The sequence below is a fragment of the Acanthochromis polyacanthus genome, chromosome 23 (assembly GCF_021347895.1).
Source record: "Acanthochromis polyacanthus isolate Apoly-LR-REF ecotype Palm Island chromosome 23, KAUST_Apoly_ChrSc, whole genome shotgun sequence".
Taxonomy (NCBI): domain Eukaryota; kingdom Metazoa; phylum Chordata; class Actinopteri; family Pomacentridae; genus Acanthochromis; species Acanthochromis polyacanthus.
The window spans coordinates 12930338-12951698 of record NC_067135.1 but is presented as its reverse complement, the minus strand read 5'-3'; the positions used below and the strand labels follow the sequence as shown (position 1 = coordinate 12951698).

Below are 21361 nucleotides of genomic sequence, written 5' to 3'. Positions count from 1 at the left end.
GAAGATCTCCACTATTTCTAGCTTAGTTCATAGAAGCAGCTGAACTTTAATGGTAAGCAGTCTGTATTTATAGTGCAGAAAAAGCCTTCAGAATGCCTCCAATGTAAGTAAAACTTATTTATTTAACTAATAATCAGCCTTGTGTTTTGTGTTATTGGGAATATGTTAATGTGTGAATGACGCTGTCAACATGCTGGATGACGTTTTGTTTGTTCTGGTGCTCTGACACCAGATTCTGTCATTTATAGCACAGAGATGTGATTTCCTAGTCCTGATTTAATTCAGGCATCTAGTTTATGGTTGTTTTTAACCAAAGGTGTCAAACTCATTTTAGTTCGGGGGCCTCATTCAGCCCAATTTGATCGCAAGTGGGCCTGTAATAACCTGTAAATAACAACAATTCTGAATTTTTCCCTTTGCTTTAGTGTAAATGCCTTCACGTTTAAGGAATTAGCTTTTTGCAAAACACTGAAATTTCTTAAGAAAAATGAATTCAAATTCAACAACAATGTGCTTCAGTTTATCATTTAGATCACAGGGGATCTGCAAAGACACAACATGTTTAGTCATGGGTATCTGGAACTGAATGATACAGTGTTTTATTTCGTGATCAAAATGACAAAAGTCAGAAAAATATAGACAAAAAGCAACAAAAACAAGGCAAAATATTACAAAAATGAGCCACAAAATGACAAAAGTGAGACACAAAATGACAAAAAATGAGACAGATGACACAAAACAAGAGACAACCAAATCCACAAAAAAGTTACAAAGCGACAAACAAATGGACAAATGACAAAAATGACAGAAAATGACAAAACCGAGAAAAAAATAGACAAACGCCACAAGCGAGACGAGAAAAACACAAAACGACAAACACGATGCTCAAAACAACAAATAAAGCAAAACACAAAATGACAAAATTAAGGAAAAAGACACAAGCGAGACAAAAAGGAATCACAAAATGACAACAACGAGAAACAAAATGACAAAAACACGAGACAACCAACAAAAGTCTGGCAAAAAAAACAAAAAAACCCCGAGACAAAACGCTAGAAAATGACATAAAATTTTACTTCATGAGCAAAACAACTGGTCATGATCTCGAAATTATTTTAAATTTATCGCTTTACAAATTCACAAGTTGCTGTTCATGTCTTCTCTGTAATTTTTACACTTTACAAAGACGCGCTATGGGCCGCATTGGACTCTCTGGCGGGCCGGTTTTGGTCCACGGGCCGCATGTTTGACACCCCTGCTTGAAAGCTCTGTGCAATAATTTCTTTTATTGCTATTACATAATGTTAATTCTGTGAGACCGAGCAAGTTCTGCTTTAATCCACATGTGCAATAATGACAACATCGCCGAATAACAAATGAAACCTGATACATTGTAATGGGCAGGGCCTGCTGCTGTGCTGCACTGGGGTGGGGTGTTAACTTGTTACGCCATTGCATAATGAGCTTGTTTTTCTCTGCATCATGCTATTAGTCACTGTTTTGCTACCAGTAAGTGAACAGGTGGATTTTTGGATGACTGAGCAGCTCGTTTTATGTAATAACTGCAACATATAACTCGAACAAGAAGGTTTTACTGGTAAGCGGTTTAAGCAGCACTCAAAAGTAAATATTGTATTTTATATTTTCGCTGTTCTCTCTACAGATATACTGTCTAGGCCAGTCAGTGGATCATCTGTGCTTGCCCACCAGATCACAGCCCAGCTGTCTGGGAGCCCACGTGCAAAGTTCTGATCTAATGTCAGAGCCTCCTAATTGCTGCATCTGCCTGAGTGAGTTCACCAGGCCTACTTCCCTCCCCTGTGGACACCGCTTCTGTCTGGGATGTATCGGAGAATACTGGAGGATCCTGGAGGCCTGTCGGTGCCCCCTCTGCAAGGCCTTCTTCCCCATCAGGCCTCAGCTCAAAACTGACCAAACGCCGCAGCCTTTGAATGCAACGGTGCCTTTAAAAGCTGGAGAGGTTCCCTGTGATCTCTGCCCCGCCAAGCGTCCAGCTGTCAAGTCCTGCCTGGTGTGTCTGGCTTCCTACTGCGACGCCCATCTGGAGGAGCACTACCAGAGAGAAGATCTTGGGCGCCATCTTCTGATCAGCGTGGTGAAGAACCTGGAGGAGTCCGTGTGCAGGCAGCATGGGAAGCCGCTGAAGAGCTTCTGCAGCAGCGACCGGGCGTGCATCTGTGCCATGTGCGCCCAGACGGAGCACAGGGGCCACCACATTATCTCCATCAACAAAGAGGCCGCAAAGAAGAAGGTAGGGTGTGGAAAAGCAGCTCATGGGGGACATCATTTCAACATTTGGAGGCTCGACTCTCAGGACAGCTCCACTGTCAGTGCAGAAACGACAACAAATGCTGATGCTAAACGTCCCCAAAATTTACTGCTATTTTTATCAATTTTTCACAGTTTGTTCAATGACATAATTATTAATAAAATCAGGGAAATAAACTATTTATTCACATGTTAATGTTGAGAAAGAAAACCCCACACTGTAGTAGTAATAATAATAATAATAATATCCACATCAAAAATTGTATTTTTACATATTTTAATTTGTTCTTTTACGAAGTTTAAATTACATCATCTTTACTGTATTTAAATGAGGAAAATTATGATTATTTTTGCAGATATTTTCCATGATTTAAAATAAAAATTATGCATATTAGGGATTGAAATATAAAATTTTAATTGTAATCTTACAGATTTTGTTATTTTACAATTGACAATTTATTTTTTAGCAACTAACACAATACCTAAAAAAAATCACTGATTTTTTAAAAATTTGACATATTGACAGTTTATTTTTTTGTTCAGTCAAAAATTATGCGGGTTACTGTATTTAAATCATCTAAAATTATATTAACTTACAGATATTTGTTGTTCTATTTTTTTTTACAGTGTACAGATACTAAATTCATTAATTACTCTACTATTATCTTATTTAGTATCTTTTTTTAAAGTACTACTGAATCTTTGTCAACAAAGTCTCTGCTGTATGAAAATACATGCGAGTCTTTCAAAATAAAATACTGTAGATGCTCAGTTACAGCAGCGTACTGTGTAACAGCATCATATTTCAATGCTATTAAATTATTCTGACAGCTTGCACAAAGTATTAAACACTATGTCAGAACAAATGAACGTTGAGCTCAGTTCCTCTGCCTCGGGGGCAAATATTTTCCCATGATTTAAACTGAAAATATGAAAGTACTAGATATAACAAGGAGACAGAGCTGTGTAACTATTTCCAGGTCAAATGTCATAGCATTTTTTGCAAAAGTTGTATGTTCATCTACAAAAGGAAAAGAAGATGTTCAGCTTTTAAAACAATATATAGAGCCATCATTGTTTCATTTTGTGAATTTGCATCCATTTTCTATACTGACAGTGGAGCTGAAGGTGGAGATCTGTAGCTAAATTCCTGCCGTTCATGCAGTATGTATCAGCAACATCTGAATATGGCTTTCCATAGACCATGATTTTCCTTTGTAACTGTTTTAAAGTCACAGGATGCAGTGAAACTCACATTAGCATTACTTCAGTGCGGTCTCTGATGTTTGCAGTGGATGCTGTTTGTCATTACCTTTCTCCGTCCTACAATAACAAGAGAATCAGCAGTGATTTTTACAACGGTGGTGGTTATGTTTTCAGGTTTATTAGGGCGTTTAAAGTCTGCAGCAGCTCCTACTGGCAGACTGGGTTTGACCACTTGAGTGAAGTGGAAGGGAAGCAAAAGAATGTGACGGGTGGGAAAATGTACACTTTATTTGTGTGGGAATAAGCTAAAACTTCCGGGAGAACATCTGTTCTTGATTGTAAGAAACGAGCAAAAAACGTTAATATGACAAGTACGTTTCAGCAAAATTCTTATTTCATCACATATTTATACGAAATACTTCATTTATTTAGACAATGAGCATCTTTGAAAAGGAACCAAGAAACTACTCAGAGAAGCCTTCATGTATGTGGGTCGAAGATCTCAAAATCTCACAGATGACAAAGCGAAACAATCTTTGGTTTCCATTCAGATAAACTACACTGTATCTCGTGATGTTTTTCTGCAGGTTTTAATAAGACGGAGAAGTCACAGACTGCAGCGAGCGATTCAAGAGAGACAGAGTATAGTAGAGAAGATCAAACATTCAGTGGACTTCATTGGAGAAAGTCCAAAGGAGACATGTGTACAAGATAAAGAGCCCATCCAGCAGCTGGAGGAAGAAATCGCTGAGCTGCAGGAGAGAAACGCCGAGCTGGAGCAGCTCTCAAAGACTGAAGACAACCTGCACTTTGTACAGGTCTGGAAGGTCAACACATCACTAATCATTCAATCAGATTCCCCCTGAACTCTAAGCAGTTTTCTTTATAGGTCCTCACTGTGGGGTTCATTTTTCTCTGCAATATAAAGTCCTGCATCCTCATTAAAGAAAATTCCAGCCATAACTACAAGGTTAGATCACCATTAATCAGAGGTGTCAATCTCATTCTAAATCAGGGGCCACATTCAGCCCAATTTGATCTCAAGTGACCAGTAAAATTGCAGCATAATAACCACAACTCCACATTTTTTCCGTTGTTTTAAGACAAAAAGTATATTCTGAGAATGTTCACATTTAAGTAATAGTTTTTTTTTTTCAAAACATGATGAACAACCTGAAATTTCTGAGGAAATTTAAGTTCAATTTCAACAATGTTCAGGGATGGGAATTTTCCGCCGATCCGCGGATTTCCGCGGATTTCATTTGAAGGATCCGCGGATTTCCGCGGATGCTTCCGCGGATTTCATTTCAAGTTTGAACACTTTATTGTCGCTGATACTCCTGCGAGATGGTAACGACGTTAACGATAGCTTGTTAACGACGTTAACGAGCTGTTGTTCGATTGTAAACGGCCCAGCGACTGGAAGTCGCTGCACGGCCGCGGCCGCTGCCCCCACCCCACCCCACCCCCCACCCCCGTCAACAACTTTCCGCTGGAATCACAACTTGCTGTTCCCATCCCTGAATATTATGCCTCAGTTTATCATTTACACATTACAACTCACTGATCAGAGGGTCTGCAAAGGCAAAAAAAAACATTCAGTCCCCTGAAACTCAACAATGTAGTATTTTACTTTATGATCAAAACAACAAAAGTCAGACAAAAACATGACAAAATATTACAAAAAATGAGACAAAAAATGACAAAAGGGAGAAACAAAATCACAAAAAATAGACCAATGACACAAGCAAGACAAAAAGGAAACAGAGAATGAGAAACAAAAACATGAGACAAGCTAAAAAAAGTCAGACAAAAACACACAAAAAACTGCAAAAACACGACAAAATATACCTGCAGTTCAGCCAAATCGTCATTAATTTTTTGTTATGTGATTGTTGATCACAGCAGAGTTACTCATGGGTTCATGGTTCCACTGAGGAGTGCAGAATTATTTTTGTTTTACATAATCTGGTTAATGCATTAATTAAACATCATGAATTTAAACAAACTTTTAAGCTTAGATGTGATTAATTTTTCCCAACTGAACACCACATAGGATTAGTTTAAGGACTGTCAGAAAGCTGAAAATCTGATGATTCTTTCAGGTTTTTTTTTTTTTTGGGGAATAATTTTAAAGAAAACATGCCCTTTAAACCCGCTGGCAAGCTTTGTGGTTCAGAGGTTTAACCAGCTTTTGTGACATCAAACACTACACAACAACCACTGATCTTTTAATGCTGTTTTTATCCTTCCTCTACAGAGATTCCTGCACAGTGCTTCATGACAGGAAGAACACGGCGACGGTTCACAAGAGCAGCAGAACAAAGTTTTTAATATGTATGTAATATGTATATTACCCCGATATATAGAGAGATAGATTAATAGATTATTAATGGACAGATGATGTATTGACACTATGTAACTCTTCACTCAAAAGTGAATTAAGGCATTTTCCAAAATGTCATATTTTCAGATTTTTTGAATGTATTCCCTGTTGAACTGCAAACACTTAAAAAACAACTGTGTAAAAACCATTAATGAACATTTTTCCAGTAAATGTTTAAAAAAAAAACAACTTGAACGTGATTGTATGAATGTAACTTATTCCAGAGTGGATGATGTAATAAACTCCAGTATTTCACGGTTAAAAATGTCTTCTGTTTGTACATTTTTTTTCAAATAAATGAAATAAAACTTTAAAGTTCAATAGCCTCATTAATGTGTATGTAAAAAGGTGCATTTGTGAGGAAAACCAACATGAAATCAATGTTTTTATGCTTTGTTGGAGTCCTGCTTTTGCCTCATAAACTGAACCTAAAGATTTCCAGTCAAACAGGTTTTACACTGGGCAATGAACCCGATGATAAACATCAAAACCTCAGTGTGTGCGTCCCATTAAAAACTCTTGGCAAGTCCAATGTTTGATGTGTCAACCTGCTCGACATGCAACACGCCCCCGGAGCAAGCAAACATATGATTTGGTTGCTCATTTGCCAACTGACAAGCCTCTTTTGCCTAAAGGAAGCGACTGGCCGGGCTTTGAGCAAAAATGAAACTTAAGACAGGGAGGAAGTCCTAAAGGAAGAACATGAACAGTGGAGGTGGGAGCACCAAGAGAAGCAGGCAGACGAGTGTGAGACTGGGAGCATCTCAGCAGCTGAGAAGTAAGACTTTCATTTACTTTATTTAAGTGTTTTCTGATCATATTACTTCTTATAAAGGGATTTGGGAGAAATTATAGCGTGTGTAGTTTACAGTTCTGCTGGTTGGATTCACTTATAGACCACTCTTAGCTTTAGTCTGTCATCACATGTGGTGTTTTAGTCGGATTTATTACTTTTTGGGCAGCGTTAATTCCACAAATCTTTCCTATCTTTCTGCCGTCGTAACACCTGCCCATCCAAGGCCATGGGTGTGCCACGAGGAATCCCTTCCAGCTACAACAGCAACACATTGTGATGTGTGCTCACTGGTTTCTATTCCTAATTTCTAGGAAATAAATGAATAATGCTGGGTTCTAAAGTCCCAAATCAGATAAACTCATGTAGAAATAGTTGAATTTCTGGAATTAGATCAACCAAACTTTGATTATAAAACACTTTTTATGCAACTGTTCAAAGTGCTTTATAGTTTGAAAAGTGGATAATGACCTCCATATAACCATGAAATATCCTACTTTCTTTAAAAAACTATGTGAGAAAATAGCTGCGAAGTAAAACCAATCACTCTGCATATCACCCATAAGAGTCGGTTAAATAACCGTGTGTCATACCTGTTTAAATTACTTCTAAGCTTATCGATGTTGTAGGTTATAAAGCTGATAAAGTTCTTGCTGTGTAATTTGAGCATAAATATGGTAAATCTAAGTTGAATGATAAAATAACACCTGCTGAGTCAAAGTTTCTCAATGTAACATTCAGAAAAATGTTATTACCTTTTTAAGTTTGAAAGGAATGTTGTCCAAATTGCCCAAATGACCTCATTTATTGATTGAACATACATCAGAAATTACATTTATTGCTTTCTATCTGTTTCATCCTGCAAAAAAAAGCAGTATTTTTAGTTCTCTTAAAAAATATTTTCCAAACATTCTTTACTCCTATTTTTTTTTTTTTTTTAAACATTTGATCTCAGGACAAGTACATTTCCACAACCTGCTCATATTTTAGTATTTTGTATGGGACGTAAAATGTCCTCTAAATCTGGAATGACCCAGCTATTGTTGCACACTGTTGGTGCTGCAGGGGACCAGATGAGAGGCACAGAGGGGCGTGAGTATAAAGGTCACATCCTTTGTATTTTCCAGGAAAATTCATCCCGAGTCCTTCCCATAAAAATCCGTCCACGGGCCTGAGTTGGCGACGGAGACAGTTTGGGAGGGTCTTGTGTTTAAAGTTACTGAACAGTATGTTCACACATTGGCATGAAAAATGCAATTGCAACATGTAAATTGCTTCACATCCTTTCCCACAGTGTCTTTCAAAGCATGAATATGCAATTTTGAAAGAATAAATAATAACTCTTGCTGTTAAAAATGAAAAAGTTGAAAGCAACAGACACAATATCTCCAGTCAATACACCAACCACTCTACAACCACATTTGGTCTGATGTGACTAATACCATCTGCTAGCAAGCCTCAACTCGTTTCAGAATTTCTGTGTACCTGACATTATCCTGTCGAGTCAGTTCACAGACTTTAATACTTTTTTCTTCACTAACCTCTGCAAGTTTGCTTTCACTTTAAGTCTTCAGCAAAACACTGAACATTTATCCTAAGGTTTGATTACAAAGCAGTAATAGCTGCAGACTGAGGCTTACTGTCATGTTTCCGGTTGATTAATTTTGTGGTTCTGTCTTTCAGCAGATATGGCCTCCACATCTACATCACCCTGTGAGCCGTCCTTACTGGAGAAACATATAACCTGCTCCATGTGCAAGGAAATTTTTAAGGATCCCATCAGTGCAGCTTGTGGTCACTCCTTCTGCAAGGACTGCCTTCGCTGCAACTTTAAATACAATGACATGCATTGCCCACATTGCAAGACACCTCTAAATAAAAAACCTGTTGCGAACATCGTCCTGAGAGACATTGTCCAGCAGCTGACAAAAAAGACGACGAGGCTGCAGGGCCCGATGACGTAGCCTGTGATGTTTGTACGGAGCAGAAGCGGAAGGCGAAGAAGTCCTGCCTCGTGTGTCTCGCCTCGTATTGCTCGACCCACGTGGAGAATCATTACTCGACTGAGCGGCTGAAGGGCCACAAGTTAGTGGAGCCTGTGGAGAATCTGGATGAGAGGGCTTGTTTAACCCACGGACGCCCCCTGGAGCTGTACAGCAGGAAGCAGCAGAAATGCATCTGTGTTCGTTGCGTGAAGGATGGTGAGGAGGAAGTCATCTTTACTGAGGACGAATGGGTCAAGAAGAAGGTAAGTTTCTGTAGTAAAATTGTTGCAGAAATTAGCCTCATACGGCTGTACCAAACAATGTACATAAAATTGTAGGCTGCAACACACCTAACGGTAGAAACTACACCTTATGATTAAAATTACATTCGTTAATTTAGGGGCACTATTCTCAGTTTGTCTCAGAAAATTATCAATTTAAACTGAGTCTCAGAGGGACTTAATGAAAAAGAAATTGATTAGTCTCATTATAAAAGTTGTAAACTCTGATTTCATTGACCTCTAGTTCCCAAAACAAAGAAACACACGGTAGAATTGATGATAATTATACACAGATGTTTATTAACTGCTGTTACGAATGAACACTAAACAGCAACGAACAGTGAATAAATGCAGACAAACTGGTGAACTGTGATCATCACTGGAGCAGTTGGTAGAAAAGTTGATGAATTTAGAAATAGTTTGAAAATTGGAAAACCAATTGTAATTTGTAATTCACCCATTGAGCAGAAGGAAAGTGATACTTGCGAAACCTTTGTAGAAGTGAGAGGGAGGCCGCTGCAGGATGTGGAGTTGTGATGATCTGATGGATGAGTTGGTTCAGGAACGCAGAGACAAGAAGGAACTTTGGCAGATTTGCATTGCAAAAGTGTGACGAAGCTCATAGTTATCAAGAAAATAATCGCAATGTTGTAATTCTTAAATAATTCTTAAGCCCAATTTCATTCTTTTAAGACCGCATTTCTCTTAGAGCTGCGTGTTCTACAAGCCCCATCTTCAAGCCACCCAAGTTGAATTTCCCATAAAGCACCCATTACAAGCTGCCTCGCAGTTTTCCGAAAAGCCCAAACTGAATTTCTCTAAAAGTCCCGTTGTATTCCAGTGACTTCCACTATATAGAAAGTTTTGGAGCCAAATTCAAATCAGAATCTAACTAGTCATGGGTGGTGTTGAGCTCCACTGTCCAGGAGAGGTCAGAGGCCAGATACCTTTAGAACTTACTCTTAATTCATTTCTTAAATGTAGAATCCCAATTGATTAAAATGGCACCAAACACAATATGTTTATCTCACATGGTTCCTGAGATAATAATAAAAGGTGTAAACATAAGAATAAACTTACAGATGGTTGACTTTAGGCTATATGGAAGTAAATTTATAACATAGCTAAAACAAGCATATCCATTCAATAATAAGAAAAATAAGACATAAGAAATATATATGCTTAGAGTAAAAAGTCTCTCTCTGCCTTTACGGCTGTGGTCTGTGACAAAGAGAAGGGATGTTTGTGTATCATATGTGCTTCTCACAAACACTTCAGATTTTGGGTGTTCTTCTTCCATACTGGTCCTGATCAACTTGGTATCAGAGACTGAGTTCAGATCGTCACTCCGGTGATGTTGCATTTCCTAAATGTTCTGAATTCAACTTTTCAGTCCATTCCTTCATACCACATTCTGTGTGTTAGTTAGGGAGATCAGAAGGTCAGAATGCCAATCCTTTTCAGCAGAGGTGTGATTTCCTCGCAGTTGACACTTTATGACCCGAATCAGATTCAAGTGGAGGTAGGAGGCATCCTGTATTCTCCCAGAGAGCAGTTAGTGGTCCTATTTTGGTAAACATACAATCAGCAGATGGTCCATTTGGAGGCGGATTTTGGGTTAGCTGTCTTCCAAAATGGTGTCTTACCCAAATTATAAAGGGTCTTTGGCTCTTTCTGTGTTGCTCTGAAATGTTCGGCTCCTCAGTAGGCTATACTTCATTAATGTTTAATTCAAGTCTTTAAGTTTTTATGTTAATCCAATGCATTACCTTGAACATGAGTTGTATACACACACACAAGGAGATGAACACAAAAGATGTAACTTATCCATAAGTTTGCTAGTCCACTTTTACATCGCAGTGAATGTAAAGACCGAGGTTTGATGTTTGCTTTTTGTTTATTGCAGACTGAACTCGAGAACAACAAGACAGAGCTGCAAGATAAAATTGAGAAGAGAAAAACAAAGGTGGATGAGATCGCTAAAGCTCTTAAGGACTGTAAGGTGAGCAGCAAGGGAGACTAAATATCTTGGAACCATATGGTAACTTGCATGTCTTCTGAAGAGTCCTTAAGATCAAACAGATGGCACACCAAGATGAACACTAAATCTGTCCCAGTACTTCACTCCAGATTGTTCCAGATCAAGTTATTGCAGTTTTATAGAAGGAAGATATTTCTTGACCTTCGTCATTGCACAATATGCCGTAGTCCATGTAGCACTGCTGCAAGAGTTGACATCAAATCACAGTGAATTATCCAAGTCAGAACAGATGAGGTTGAATGTTAAAGTACAATGATTTTCAGGAAGTGCTGGACAACGAGTGGTGGGACATTGAGGGCGTGTTCACGGCTGTGATTGCCATCATGGAGGAGGCCCATGCCAGAGCGCTGCAGCCGCTAAAGGACAGGAGGCAGGTTTTGGAGAAGGAAGCCAAAAACCTCAAAGATGAGTTGGAAGCAGAGATCAACAAACTGGAGACGACCTTTTCTGAAATGGACGATATATCAGCGCTGGAGGATCACATTCTTTTCCTGCAGGTGAGAGGAAACTTTGAAGAGTTACTGTATGTATAAGCGTGCATCATTATCTTTTCTCTCGATGATAGGGAACTTTTCTCAGTGTTGCTGTCAGTCTGTTATATCTCTGTTCTGCCTTTCTGTTTCTCAGAGATACCCGTCTCTTCAAGATCCAAACAACATGAAAGACTGGACAGAAGTAGAGCTGGATACATCTCTGTCGTTTGGCACCATGAGAAAAACCACAGCAGCTATGATGGAAAAAATCCAACAGGAACTGGAGAAATTGGTCCCTATTGGTAAGAGTCAACCCAATAAATGCTAAAATGTTGACATAATTGATCTAAAACTCTTCTCTGCTTCACAGAACTAAAGAGGGTCCCTACATTTACAGGTATGTTGTTTATTTTACTTGCACTTAACAATATCTTTCAAAAGTTTGATGTTTCTGATTCAGTCATGGTGTTATTTTCACTCTGTAACAGTGGATGTGAAGCTGGATCCAGCTACGGCACACAGACGCCTTGTCGTCTCGAAAGACGGCAAACAAGTGAAAGATGGAGGAGAGGACCAGGAAGTAGCCGATGACCCTGAGAGGTTTGATCTGTTCGGCAGTGTCCTGGGGCTGGACAGCTTCACCTCGGGGAAGTCCTACTGGGAGGTGCAGGTCAACAAGACTGGCTGGGATCTGGGTGTAGCGAGGGGCGACGCAAACCGAAAGGGGCAACTCAAACTGAACCCAGACAACGGTTACTGGGTGACCGTGCTGTATAAAGATGAAAAGTTTGCCGCCCTGACAACCCCACCGCTTCGTCTTTCCCTGGAGGAGAAGCCTGAGAAGGTGGGGGTGTTTGTGGACTACGACGAAGGTCTCGTCTCTTTCTACAACGTCACGGCTCAGTCTCACATCTACTCGTTCACCGACTGCTCCTTCAAAGATGAGCTTTACCCATATTTCAGTCCTCATGTCAAACAAGACGAGAAGAACGCTGAGCTTTTGATTATATCTGCTGGGAAACGGTGTGAGGAGGACATGGATGAGTCATGAACAGTGTGTTTGTGTTACAGTTTTGTTGTTCAAACATCCTTGACTCCTTTCCTCAACTTATCTTCTTGTGCGTTAGTCCTTGTCAGATGAACATAGCTGTGTTCATGACATCCTATATATATATATATATATATATATATATATATATATATATATATATAGTTTTTTTTAACCAACATTCTTTTTATTGTTTTCACAGTATAACAAAGATAACATAATTAAAAGATACGATTACATGCATTGAACAAACATGTCACCCCCCGACATTCCCACCCTCCAAATTACTCAGATTCTTGGTTGGGAATCAAGTTAGTGAGTTATAGTCCATTTCAATTCAGTATATCGGGAAAAAAAACTCCACACATTTCTACCCTATTGATTACTGCAGTGGGCCCCTGTTTACATGTCCTTGAGTTCTTCCATTGCACATGACAGATCTGTTCTTGAAACGAAGTAAATGAAGGGGACCCATATCTGATGAAAATGATGTGGTTGGTGTTTTACTGTGTAGGTAATTTTCTCTAAGGAGAGGGTTGAACATAGCTCAGACAACCACCTGCTCACTCTTGGTCTTCTGATGTTTTTCCGTGAGAGGGCTCTCTTTGCCATTAATATGCTTCAATCTACAAATATTCTTTGATTCTTTTTAATCTTCAGATTATCTGGCTATAAACCCCAATATAAATAGCTGTGGAAATAAGGGTACTTGAATCTGTAAAATATTTTGAATACATTGTTTAACTTGTCAATTTTTTTGTGTTTCTGTACATTGCCAAATACAATGGAAAAGAGCATTTTTTTCTTCTCACACTTAATACAAGTATCAGGTATAGTGCTATTATATCAGTTAAGTTTTTCAGGAGTTATAAATGTTTGCATCAACCAACTGTATTGTAGTAGCCTTAGGTGGGTGTTAGTAGTTCTCAGATGTGCTTTAGTACATGCCTCCTCCCACTTTTCCATTGAGATGAGGTCCTCCCTCCATGCCCCCAACTGTCCTGCAAATGTTTCTGTATTTCCATCTACCAGGTATTTATACATTTTGGAAATGAAATCCCTCTCTAAATAACTCCTATTCATTATTTTTTCTATAATAGACATTTTGAGGATGCATAACTTTTGATCTGGTGCATTCTGATGAAATTTTTCCACTGCAGGTATTTAAAAGAGTGATTATATATTACTTATTATATAATAAATCTATTAACCATTTCTCCAAATGTCATCAGCACCTTTTGCATGTTGTAAAGGTCTCCTATTTTTCCTCATCCCTTGATAGCCCAAGATTTAAATCCCCTGTCTGTTTTCCCTGGAGGGAAGGAGTCATTTCTCCATATTGGGTTGAAGACAGAGAGGGAGGACGTTTCAGATATTTTTTAACCTGATGCCACACTGTTATCATATTTTTCACTATAGGGTTGTTTGCATTCTTTTTAAGGATTTTAGTGCTTGCTGAGTGTAGGCATGTCCGGAGTGGCAGACTTAGATGGAGTTCCTCCATTTCTTTCCAGAGAGGAGCATCTCTTTCTGTGAAGAAAAACATCAGTGTTCTTAACTGTGCTGCCCAGTAACACCAGAGAGGATGGGTGCATTTGAGTCCCCCTCTGTCATAAGGTGAGAACAATAGTGAGAGTAGTGTCCAAGGACGCCTATTATTCCGTAAAAAAATTATTTTTTAAGTTGAGTGAACAGGTTGTTTGGAGGGGGAAGTGAACTATTTTTAAACAAATACAATAGTTTAGGTAGTATATTCATTTTAAAGACATTTATTTTCGTAATTAGTGACATTGGTATGATTGTCCACCTATCTAGTGATTTTGAGATGTCTTGAATAAATGGTTCCTAATTACTAGCTGCAATGTATTCAAGTCGTGGGGCAATTTGAATGCCCAGATATGTAAATACGATACGATTTTAAATTGAGTGGCAGTTTTAGGGGGGCTTTTACTTTCTATTAGATTCAGAATCATTATTGATGATTTTGATCTGTTTAATTTATATCCCGAGAATTTTCCAAATACGTTAATGAGTTCTAATAGTTCAGGAGTGGATTTTTCCTTCTTTTTTAAGAAATATCATGATGTCATATGCAAATAGAGCCAAACGGTGCTTCTGTTGTCCAATTGATATACCAGTTATGTTTTGGTGTGTTCTTACTGCTATTGCCAGCGGTTCTATAGCCATAATAAGTAGCAGAGGGATCTCCTTGTCTACATCCTCTTTGTATCTTTATGGTTTTGGATAGATTACAACTAGTCATAAGTTCAGCGTATGGTTCTGTATAAAGTAGTTGTATACATTTATTAATGTTTTCTCCAAAACCAAAAGGTTTAAGGATTTCAAATAAACAGGGCCATTTGACCCTGTCGAAAGCTTTTTCAGTGTCTATTAACAGTAATGCTGTATCTGCTGCTCCTTTTTCCTCAATTAATATATTTAGGATCCTAACATGATGGAAGCCTTGCCTACCTTGTACAAACCCATTGATCTTTGTCAATGATATTTGGCATTATTTTCTCAAGTCTCCTGGCTATTATTTTACTCAAAATTTCAAATCAATTGACCTAAAGTTTTCTCACTTTTTATTTGGTTTGCCTGGTTTTGGCAGCAGCATGATTAGAGCACCTCTTAAGGATGCTGGAAGGATTCCATCATGAAAGGATTCCTTAAACATTCCTAATGATGATGTCAGCAGTCTATGTTTGAACATTTTATGAGGGGGTTAAGGGTTTTTTTTCCTATTTGGGTGTCGTCAGTAGCTAAAGATAATTCCACTAACGTTATATATCCTGGGGATTTGAATATTGTCTAAGAAATTATTCAATTCAGATGTATTTGGATCTATTTCTCAGCTATAAAGCTTTTTATAAAATATCTTGAAGATTTCATCAATTTCCACAATATTTTCATTATTATCATTTTATAGTGAGGTTATCAGTCTTTCGTTCTGTAGTTGTTTGATGCACCAAGCGAGCATTCAGTCAGATTTTTCACCTTGATCATGGACTGTCTGCTTAAGTTGTAATAAACTTGATAAACCTTTTGTAGTAGATATTTCATTATATTGTGGTCTAAGTAGAAGTAATTCTTGGTGAGTATCCTTAGAATATGACTGGTAGTATTCTTCTTGTAATTACCTCCACCAGGAGGTTATGTAATCACCAGAGTTTGTTTGTCTGTCCGTCTGTGTGTTTGTGTGTTTGTGTGTCTGTCCGTCTGTCTGTCTGTCTACAGCATAACTCAAAAAGTCATGGACAGATTTTCACCAAATTTTTACAGGATGTCTGGAAGAGCAAGAGTAAGAATCGATTAGATTTTGGAGGTGATCCGAATCACCGTCTGGATCCAGGAATTTTTTGAAGGTCGAAGGACAATTGAGAGATGGCCTGGCGGCCATCTCTCAATTGGACAGAGGTGATTCAGAGGTGATCCAGACGGTGATTCTGTCAACATTCCTGGTCATGGATATGGGATCCCTAGTCAGCCATAAGGATGGAATTATGAAGGAGCGGCGGCAGAATGAGAGAAGTGCGGTATGATATATTAATCTGTGATTTAAAATGCAGTACGCTATAACCAAATGAATGTGTGTGAATTAATCAAATGCCTATATTTTTACATTTTTACATTTTTAATGTTGAAACAGTGTAGAAATCAAAAGAGTGCCTTATTCAGAAGAATGATGGTTTGATTATATTGGAAGGATGTCTTTTTATTTTTCCTTTAATTTTTGAAACAGTGTAGAAATCAGAAGCGTGTCTCACTATAAAAAGTGATGGTTTGATTATTATAGTGGAATGTTTTTTTTTAATCTTTTTTAATTCTTTGAATATATACATATATCATTGTTTTTATGTTGTTTGAGGATTGAGTAATGAGTTACTGGTCTGATAGGGTTCAGCAAAGAGAGAAGTAACTGTGTTCTAAGGGGTAACCACTTGAGGGCAGCACCTCACAGGGAGCTGTGAGGGCCTTTGGTTAACAAAACAGGACAGAAGGTTAAACAGGGTTTTGCTGCTATTAGATAAATGAAAATGCTTTCAAGGTGTGGATCACTGTTTGATCACCCTGGGTAGATAATGAATTACTATACTAGTGGGTAATTCAAAAAGAGCTAAGATAGGTTAGTTAGATTATGCCCTTAGAGGGTCACAGGGTTCTTAGCTCTGTATATAGGGTGGGGGAGTGTTTCGTAAGTCTGTGTGCACCGTGCTGAAATGTGGGGAACATATGTCAGCAACTTTAAAAGCTGCTGACATTCACTTTTCTCAAGTTCCTGTAACCAGCAGAGAGGGGTGAAGAAAGGGACAAGAACATGTCTGGGGCAAGTAAAGGTCACTGGGTGAGGAATGAGGAAGTGCACATTTGCGGAGGGGGGTGGACGTGGCTGTAATTTGTTTGCGTGGGTTAGAGTATGGTGTCAACACGTATGCAAAATTAAAGAGAGCTGTGATGTATAAATTGTACCTATTGGAAGTAGTTCGGGGGAGATTGTTGCGGGTATCTGCCTGGGTGCAATCCGGATGTTAGTCTGAGCACAGGGGATGATTACCACGTAGCTCTGGTGGAGTGGAATAACTTGGTCTGCAGAAGAAAGGACTGTTCTGATGGAATAATGGACTAAAGGAACTGCATCTTATTCGTTGTTAAGGATTACAGGATTGTGGTCGGGACTTGACAATGGACTGATGGAGTATCACTGGATTCTATTATTTCCAGAGGAATAACACCTGAATGGATTAACAAAGTTTTTTTCCTGGCCCAAAACCACAAAACTGGATTACATGCAGACCTGAAATTTGGACTAACGCTCTCTCCAGCTTCCCCCTGGGTTCCTTGGTGGGCTCAGGTGAGCAGCCGGGTGTGGCCACACCGGCTGTTCTACTCCCTCCAAATTACAGTTACATTAGGTAACACGCATTCCCCTTTTTAAGAAAGCATAAGACCAGTAGGGAGATAGATTGAGGGTGTGTTGGATATTATCTAATGTTTGATTATTTGTCTGATGATTTATTGGCTATGCTTTTGCCCTGCTAAAAATATATTAATAAAGCATTATTCTGCAATTAAAGACAACAAATTGCAAGTACTATTTTTTTTTTATTTCTATTTCTATTCTGTATTATCCCTGAACAAATACTTATACATCTAGCTCTTGATGTAATAAGTCAAATTACAGCGTGCATGATAGTAGCAAGGTTCTGAAAGGTTACCTAATCATAGGGGTCAGGTTGGCCCAGTATAAACATATCCTAGAGGTTGTCTATATGTCCATAATCTCTGAATTAAACCTAGCAACTTACCAAGTGCCAGATCTATGAGAGGAAAAGCTGCCGTTAACAGGTGTGTCTGGTGGTTAAATTTAACTTTACCGAAGTGGCTACTCGGTTAAATTAATTATCAGAGGAAGCAGGGATAGGCATCTGGATGAAGGCAGTGAGACAGCTAGGCGGATTTTCCTCGTCAACCAGCTTAACAGTTCTGCAGCATCCCTCTGAGTAAGATCTCAGGGGGCAGTAGGACCGGACCCGAAGGATGGAGAGCTGGTCCGGTGATTCCCTGACAGCTGAATAAGTTAATTAGGGGGTCACTGGCCCTGAGGATCAACAATTCGGATCACCTCCAAAATCTAATCGATTCTTACTCTTCCGGACATCCTGTAAAAATTTGGTGAAAATCCGTCCATGACTTTTTGAGTTATGCTGTTGACAGACAGACAGACAGACACACGCGGACAGACAAACGGCATGGCGGAGGTATGCGCTCTCCGAGTGCTTTTCTAGTTTCTTAATTTTTTGTTTCTAATGATTTTGTTTTCTTATAGGTTTCTTTGGCTTTACAGTTTGTAGTGTTCATTATTTGTCTCCTAATAAAGGCCTTAAATGCTTTCCATCTAATGTTTCCTGAGGTTTCTACTGTATTTGTTTCAAAATAGTATTTAACTTGTTAATCTAGGAAGGTAAAAAAAAGCCAGTATCCACCATCCATTTTGTTTTAAATCTCCAGTTGTGAATATCACTAGTCAATTTGAGATCATAGACTAAAGAGGTTGGAGTGTGGTCTGACAGCAGAATGGCATCATATCTGTAGTGGAATAGAATCATGAATGAAAATCGCGACACCTCTTGCCTGAAAGGTAAAGAGGGCTGATAGAATTTTACCTTTCCACCTCCTCATCAATTTAAGCTCATCTTCTTGTGTTAGATGAGTTTCTTGAAGGAATATTATATTAGACGGTAATGTTTTTATCCTGTTCATAACTTGTTTGATTTTTTTTTTAGTTTTTTGTAGCCCTCTTCAGTTCCAGGATGTGATTTTTAACCTTTAGATCGACAGACATATGAATAAATTATTTGGAATTTCCCCAACACTTTGGGAAATTTCCAGAAAGCAAAGAGTGAGGAACAGTCTATGCTGATGCTGATGCAAAAATAAAATACAGAATAAATCTAATTACTCTGCTATACAGTTCAAATAAATCTTTTAAATCCTAATGTGAATATACAGATGTCACATTTATTTTTTATTTAGCATCCAGGTTTGAGGGCTGCACAGTAGCTTGGTGGTTAGCATGTTCGCCTTGCAGCTGAAGATCCCCGGATCGCATCCCGGCCTTCCTGGGAACTTTCTGCTTGGAGTTTGCAGAAATTCCAGGTACTCTGGTTTCCCACAGTCCAAAAACATGTTGAGGTTGATTGGGGATTCTAAACTGTGCATAGGTGTGAATGTGAGTGTGACTGTTTGTCTGTATATGTAGCCCTGTGACAGACTGGTGACCTGTCCAGGGTGTCCTCCACCTTCACCCCAAGTCAGCTGAGATAGACTCCAGCACCCCATGACCCTAATGAGGATTAGGTGGTGTATAGAGAATGGATGGATCCAGGTTTGACATGCAAGAGCTCTATATAGATAATGACATAGACTATGATAATATACATCATATACAACTTGCTAAAGAAGATTTAAATCATGTGAATGTTGGTTGAAGAATCACATGAACTCTTGATCTAAAATCTGAGCACACTAAAACTAAAACACTGTAGTTAAATGAAATCATGGGTTTTTTTTAAATTGCGACAGTATACAGCATGAGCACAAAACTTTATGACTTTAGCAGACACAAGTTCAAACTGAAGGGACTGAGTATTTTTTTTATTTTATTGTCACAAATCTGCACTACACAAGGAGATATTTTGTTTTTGAACTCCAAATTTTTCCCTTTGTTTTACTACGAAAAAGTACATTCTGAAAATGTTCACATTTAAAGAACAGGGTTTTTTTGCAAAACATTTTGAAAACCTGACATTTCTGAGAAAATTTAAGTTCAGTTTCAATAATGTTTTGCCTCAGTTTATCATTTGCACATTACAACTTACAGATGAGAGTGTCCACAAAGGCACAAAAATGTTTAGTCATCTGCAACTGAACAATGTAGTATTTTACTTGATGAACAAAATGATAAAAATCTGACAAAAGACCACAAAAACATGACAAAATATGACAAAAATGAGACAAAAAATAAAAGCGAGAGACAAAATGCAAAATAAACAGACAAACCACGCAAGCGAGACATAAAGGAAGCACAAAACAACAAAAATGAAAAACAAAATGACAAAAACATGAGACAAACTACAAAAGTCAGACAAAGAAAGACAACAAAAAAACAAGACAAAATATGACAAAAAATAAGACACAAAAGGATAAAAGAACAATGAGCAATATAGTATTTTACTTTACGATCAAAACAACTTTTCAAGGTCCAGAAATTATTTTAAATTTATGGTTTTACAGAAATTTAAAAATAAATAAATGCAATCAAAATTTAGAAATTTTTCCCACTGCCCACAAGTGTTCTCGATAATACCAGTATTTACATTTTATTCCATATTAGATGGGTTTTTTTTCCCACAACTTTGCACTTCACTTCTAGAAAGAAGCTTCACCATGTTGAATGTATTTTCCAACAAACTGCTCCTCTGTTCACCGTTTAATTTACTGATTAAATCTGTTTTATTTTCCTCTATGTCACACTCACTGCCTGCATTTCAGCCAAATAGTCGTTAATTTTTCTCTCACGTGATTGCTGATCACAGCGGAGTCACTCATGGGTTCATGGTTCCACTGAGGAGTGCAGAATTCTTAATTTATCCGGTTAATGCAAACTGTTTCACAACATTTGAAATGAAAATATAAATATCATGATTTTAAATGAATATTTAAGCTTAGATTTGGTTATTTTTTTAAACTGAACTGCACATCATACATGATTATTTTAAGGACCATCAGAAAGTCGAAAATCTGGAGATTTTTTCTGCTTTTTTGCTTTTTTTTTTGGAGTAATTTTACCCATTTGTAAAGAAAACATGCCCTTTAAACCCGCTGGCAAGCTTTATGGTTCAGAGGTTTAACCAGCTTTTGTGACATCAAACACTACACAACAACCACTGATCTTTTAATGCTGTTTTTATCCTTCCTCTACAGAGATTCCTGCACAGTGCTTCATGACAGGAAGAACACGGCGACGGTTCACAAGAGCAGCGGAACAAAGTTTTTCATTCTTGTCTAATATGTATATTACCCCGATATATGGAGAGATAGATTAATAGATTATTAATGGACAGATGATGTATTGACACTATGTAACTCTTCACTCAAAAGTGAATTAAGGCATTTTCCAAAATGTCATATTTTCAGATTTTTTGAATGTATTCCCCGTTGAACTGCAAACACTTAAAAAACAATTGTGTTAAAAAACATTAATGAACATTTTTCCAGTAAATGTTTAAAAAAAAACCAACTTGAACGTGATTGTATGAATGTAACTTATTCCAGAGTGGATGATGTAATAAACTCCAG

At 38.1% G+C, this 21361-nt stretch overlaps 2 protein-coding genes across 3 annotated transcripts; both read left to right on the top strand.

Moving 5' to 3' along the window:
* The first annotated feature begins 1524 nt into the window (after positions 1-1524).
* On the top strand, positions 1525-21153 carry LOC127532306 (E3 ubiquitin-protein ligase TRIM47-like). Of its 2 annotated transcripts, none has more exons than XM_051943804.1 (3): positions 1525-2272; positions 4083-4313; positions 20987-21153. In XM_051943804.1, exons 1-3 carry the CDS (start codon positions 1757-1759, stop codon positions 21008-21010), a joined length of 771 nt encoding a protein of 256 aa, XP_051799764.1. In that variant the 5' UTR covers positions 1525-1756; the 3' UTR covers positions 21011-21153. The 2 variants fall into 2 exon arrangements, with proteins under 2 accessions (XP_051799764.1, XP_051799763.1); XM_051943803.1 differs by lacking the exon at positions 20987-21153 and adding an exon at positions 5756-6202.
* Positions 6522-15548, top strand: LOC127532305 (E3 ubiquitin-protein ligase TRIM39-like). Its single transcript, XM_051943794.1, is given in 8 exon segments — positions 6522-6659; positions 8358-8600; positions 8603-8922; positions 10847-10942; positions 11245-11478; positions 11609-11756; positions 11825-11851; positions 11943-15548. Coding segments are annotated over 8 exon segments (1707 nt in total). The 5' UTR covers positions 6522-6583; the 3' UTR covers positions 12506-15548.
* Positions 21154-21361: the final 208 nt, after the last annotated feature.

Excerpts from the sequence above, each read along its gene's own strand:
- LOC127532306 (XM_051943804.1), top strand. The coding sequence starts at position 1,757 with ATGTCAGAGCCTCCTAATTGCTGCATCTGCCTGAGTGAGTTCACCAGG. Across the intron at positions 2,273-4,082 it reads AAGAGGCCGCAAAGAAGAAG|GTTTTAATAAGACGGAGAAG; the intron begins GTAGGGTGTGGA and ends GTTTTTCTGCAG. Across the intron at positions 4,314-20,986 it reads ACAACCTGCACTTTGTACAG|AGATTCCTGCACAGTGCTTC; the intron begins GTCTGGAAGGTC and ends CTTCCTCTACAG.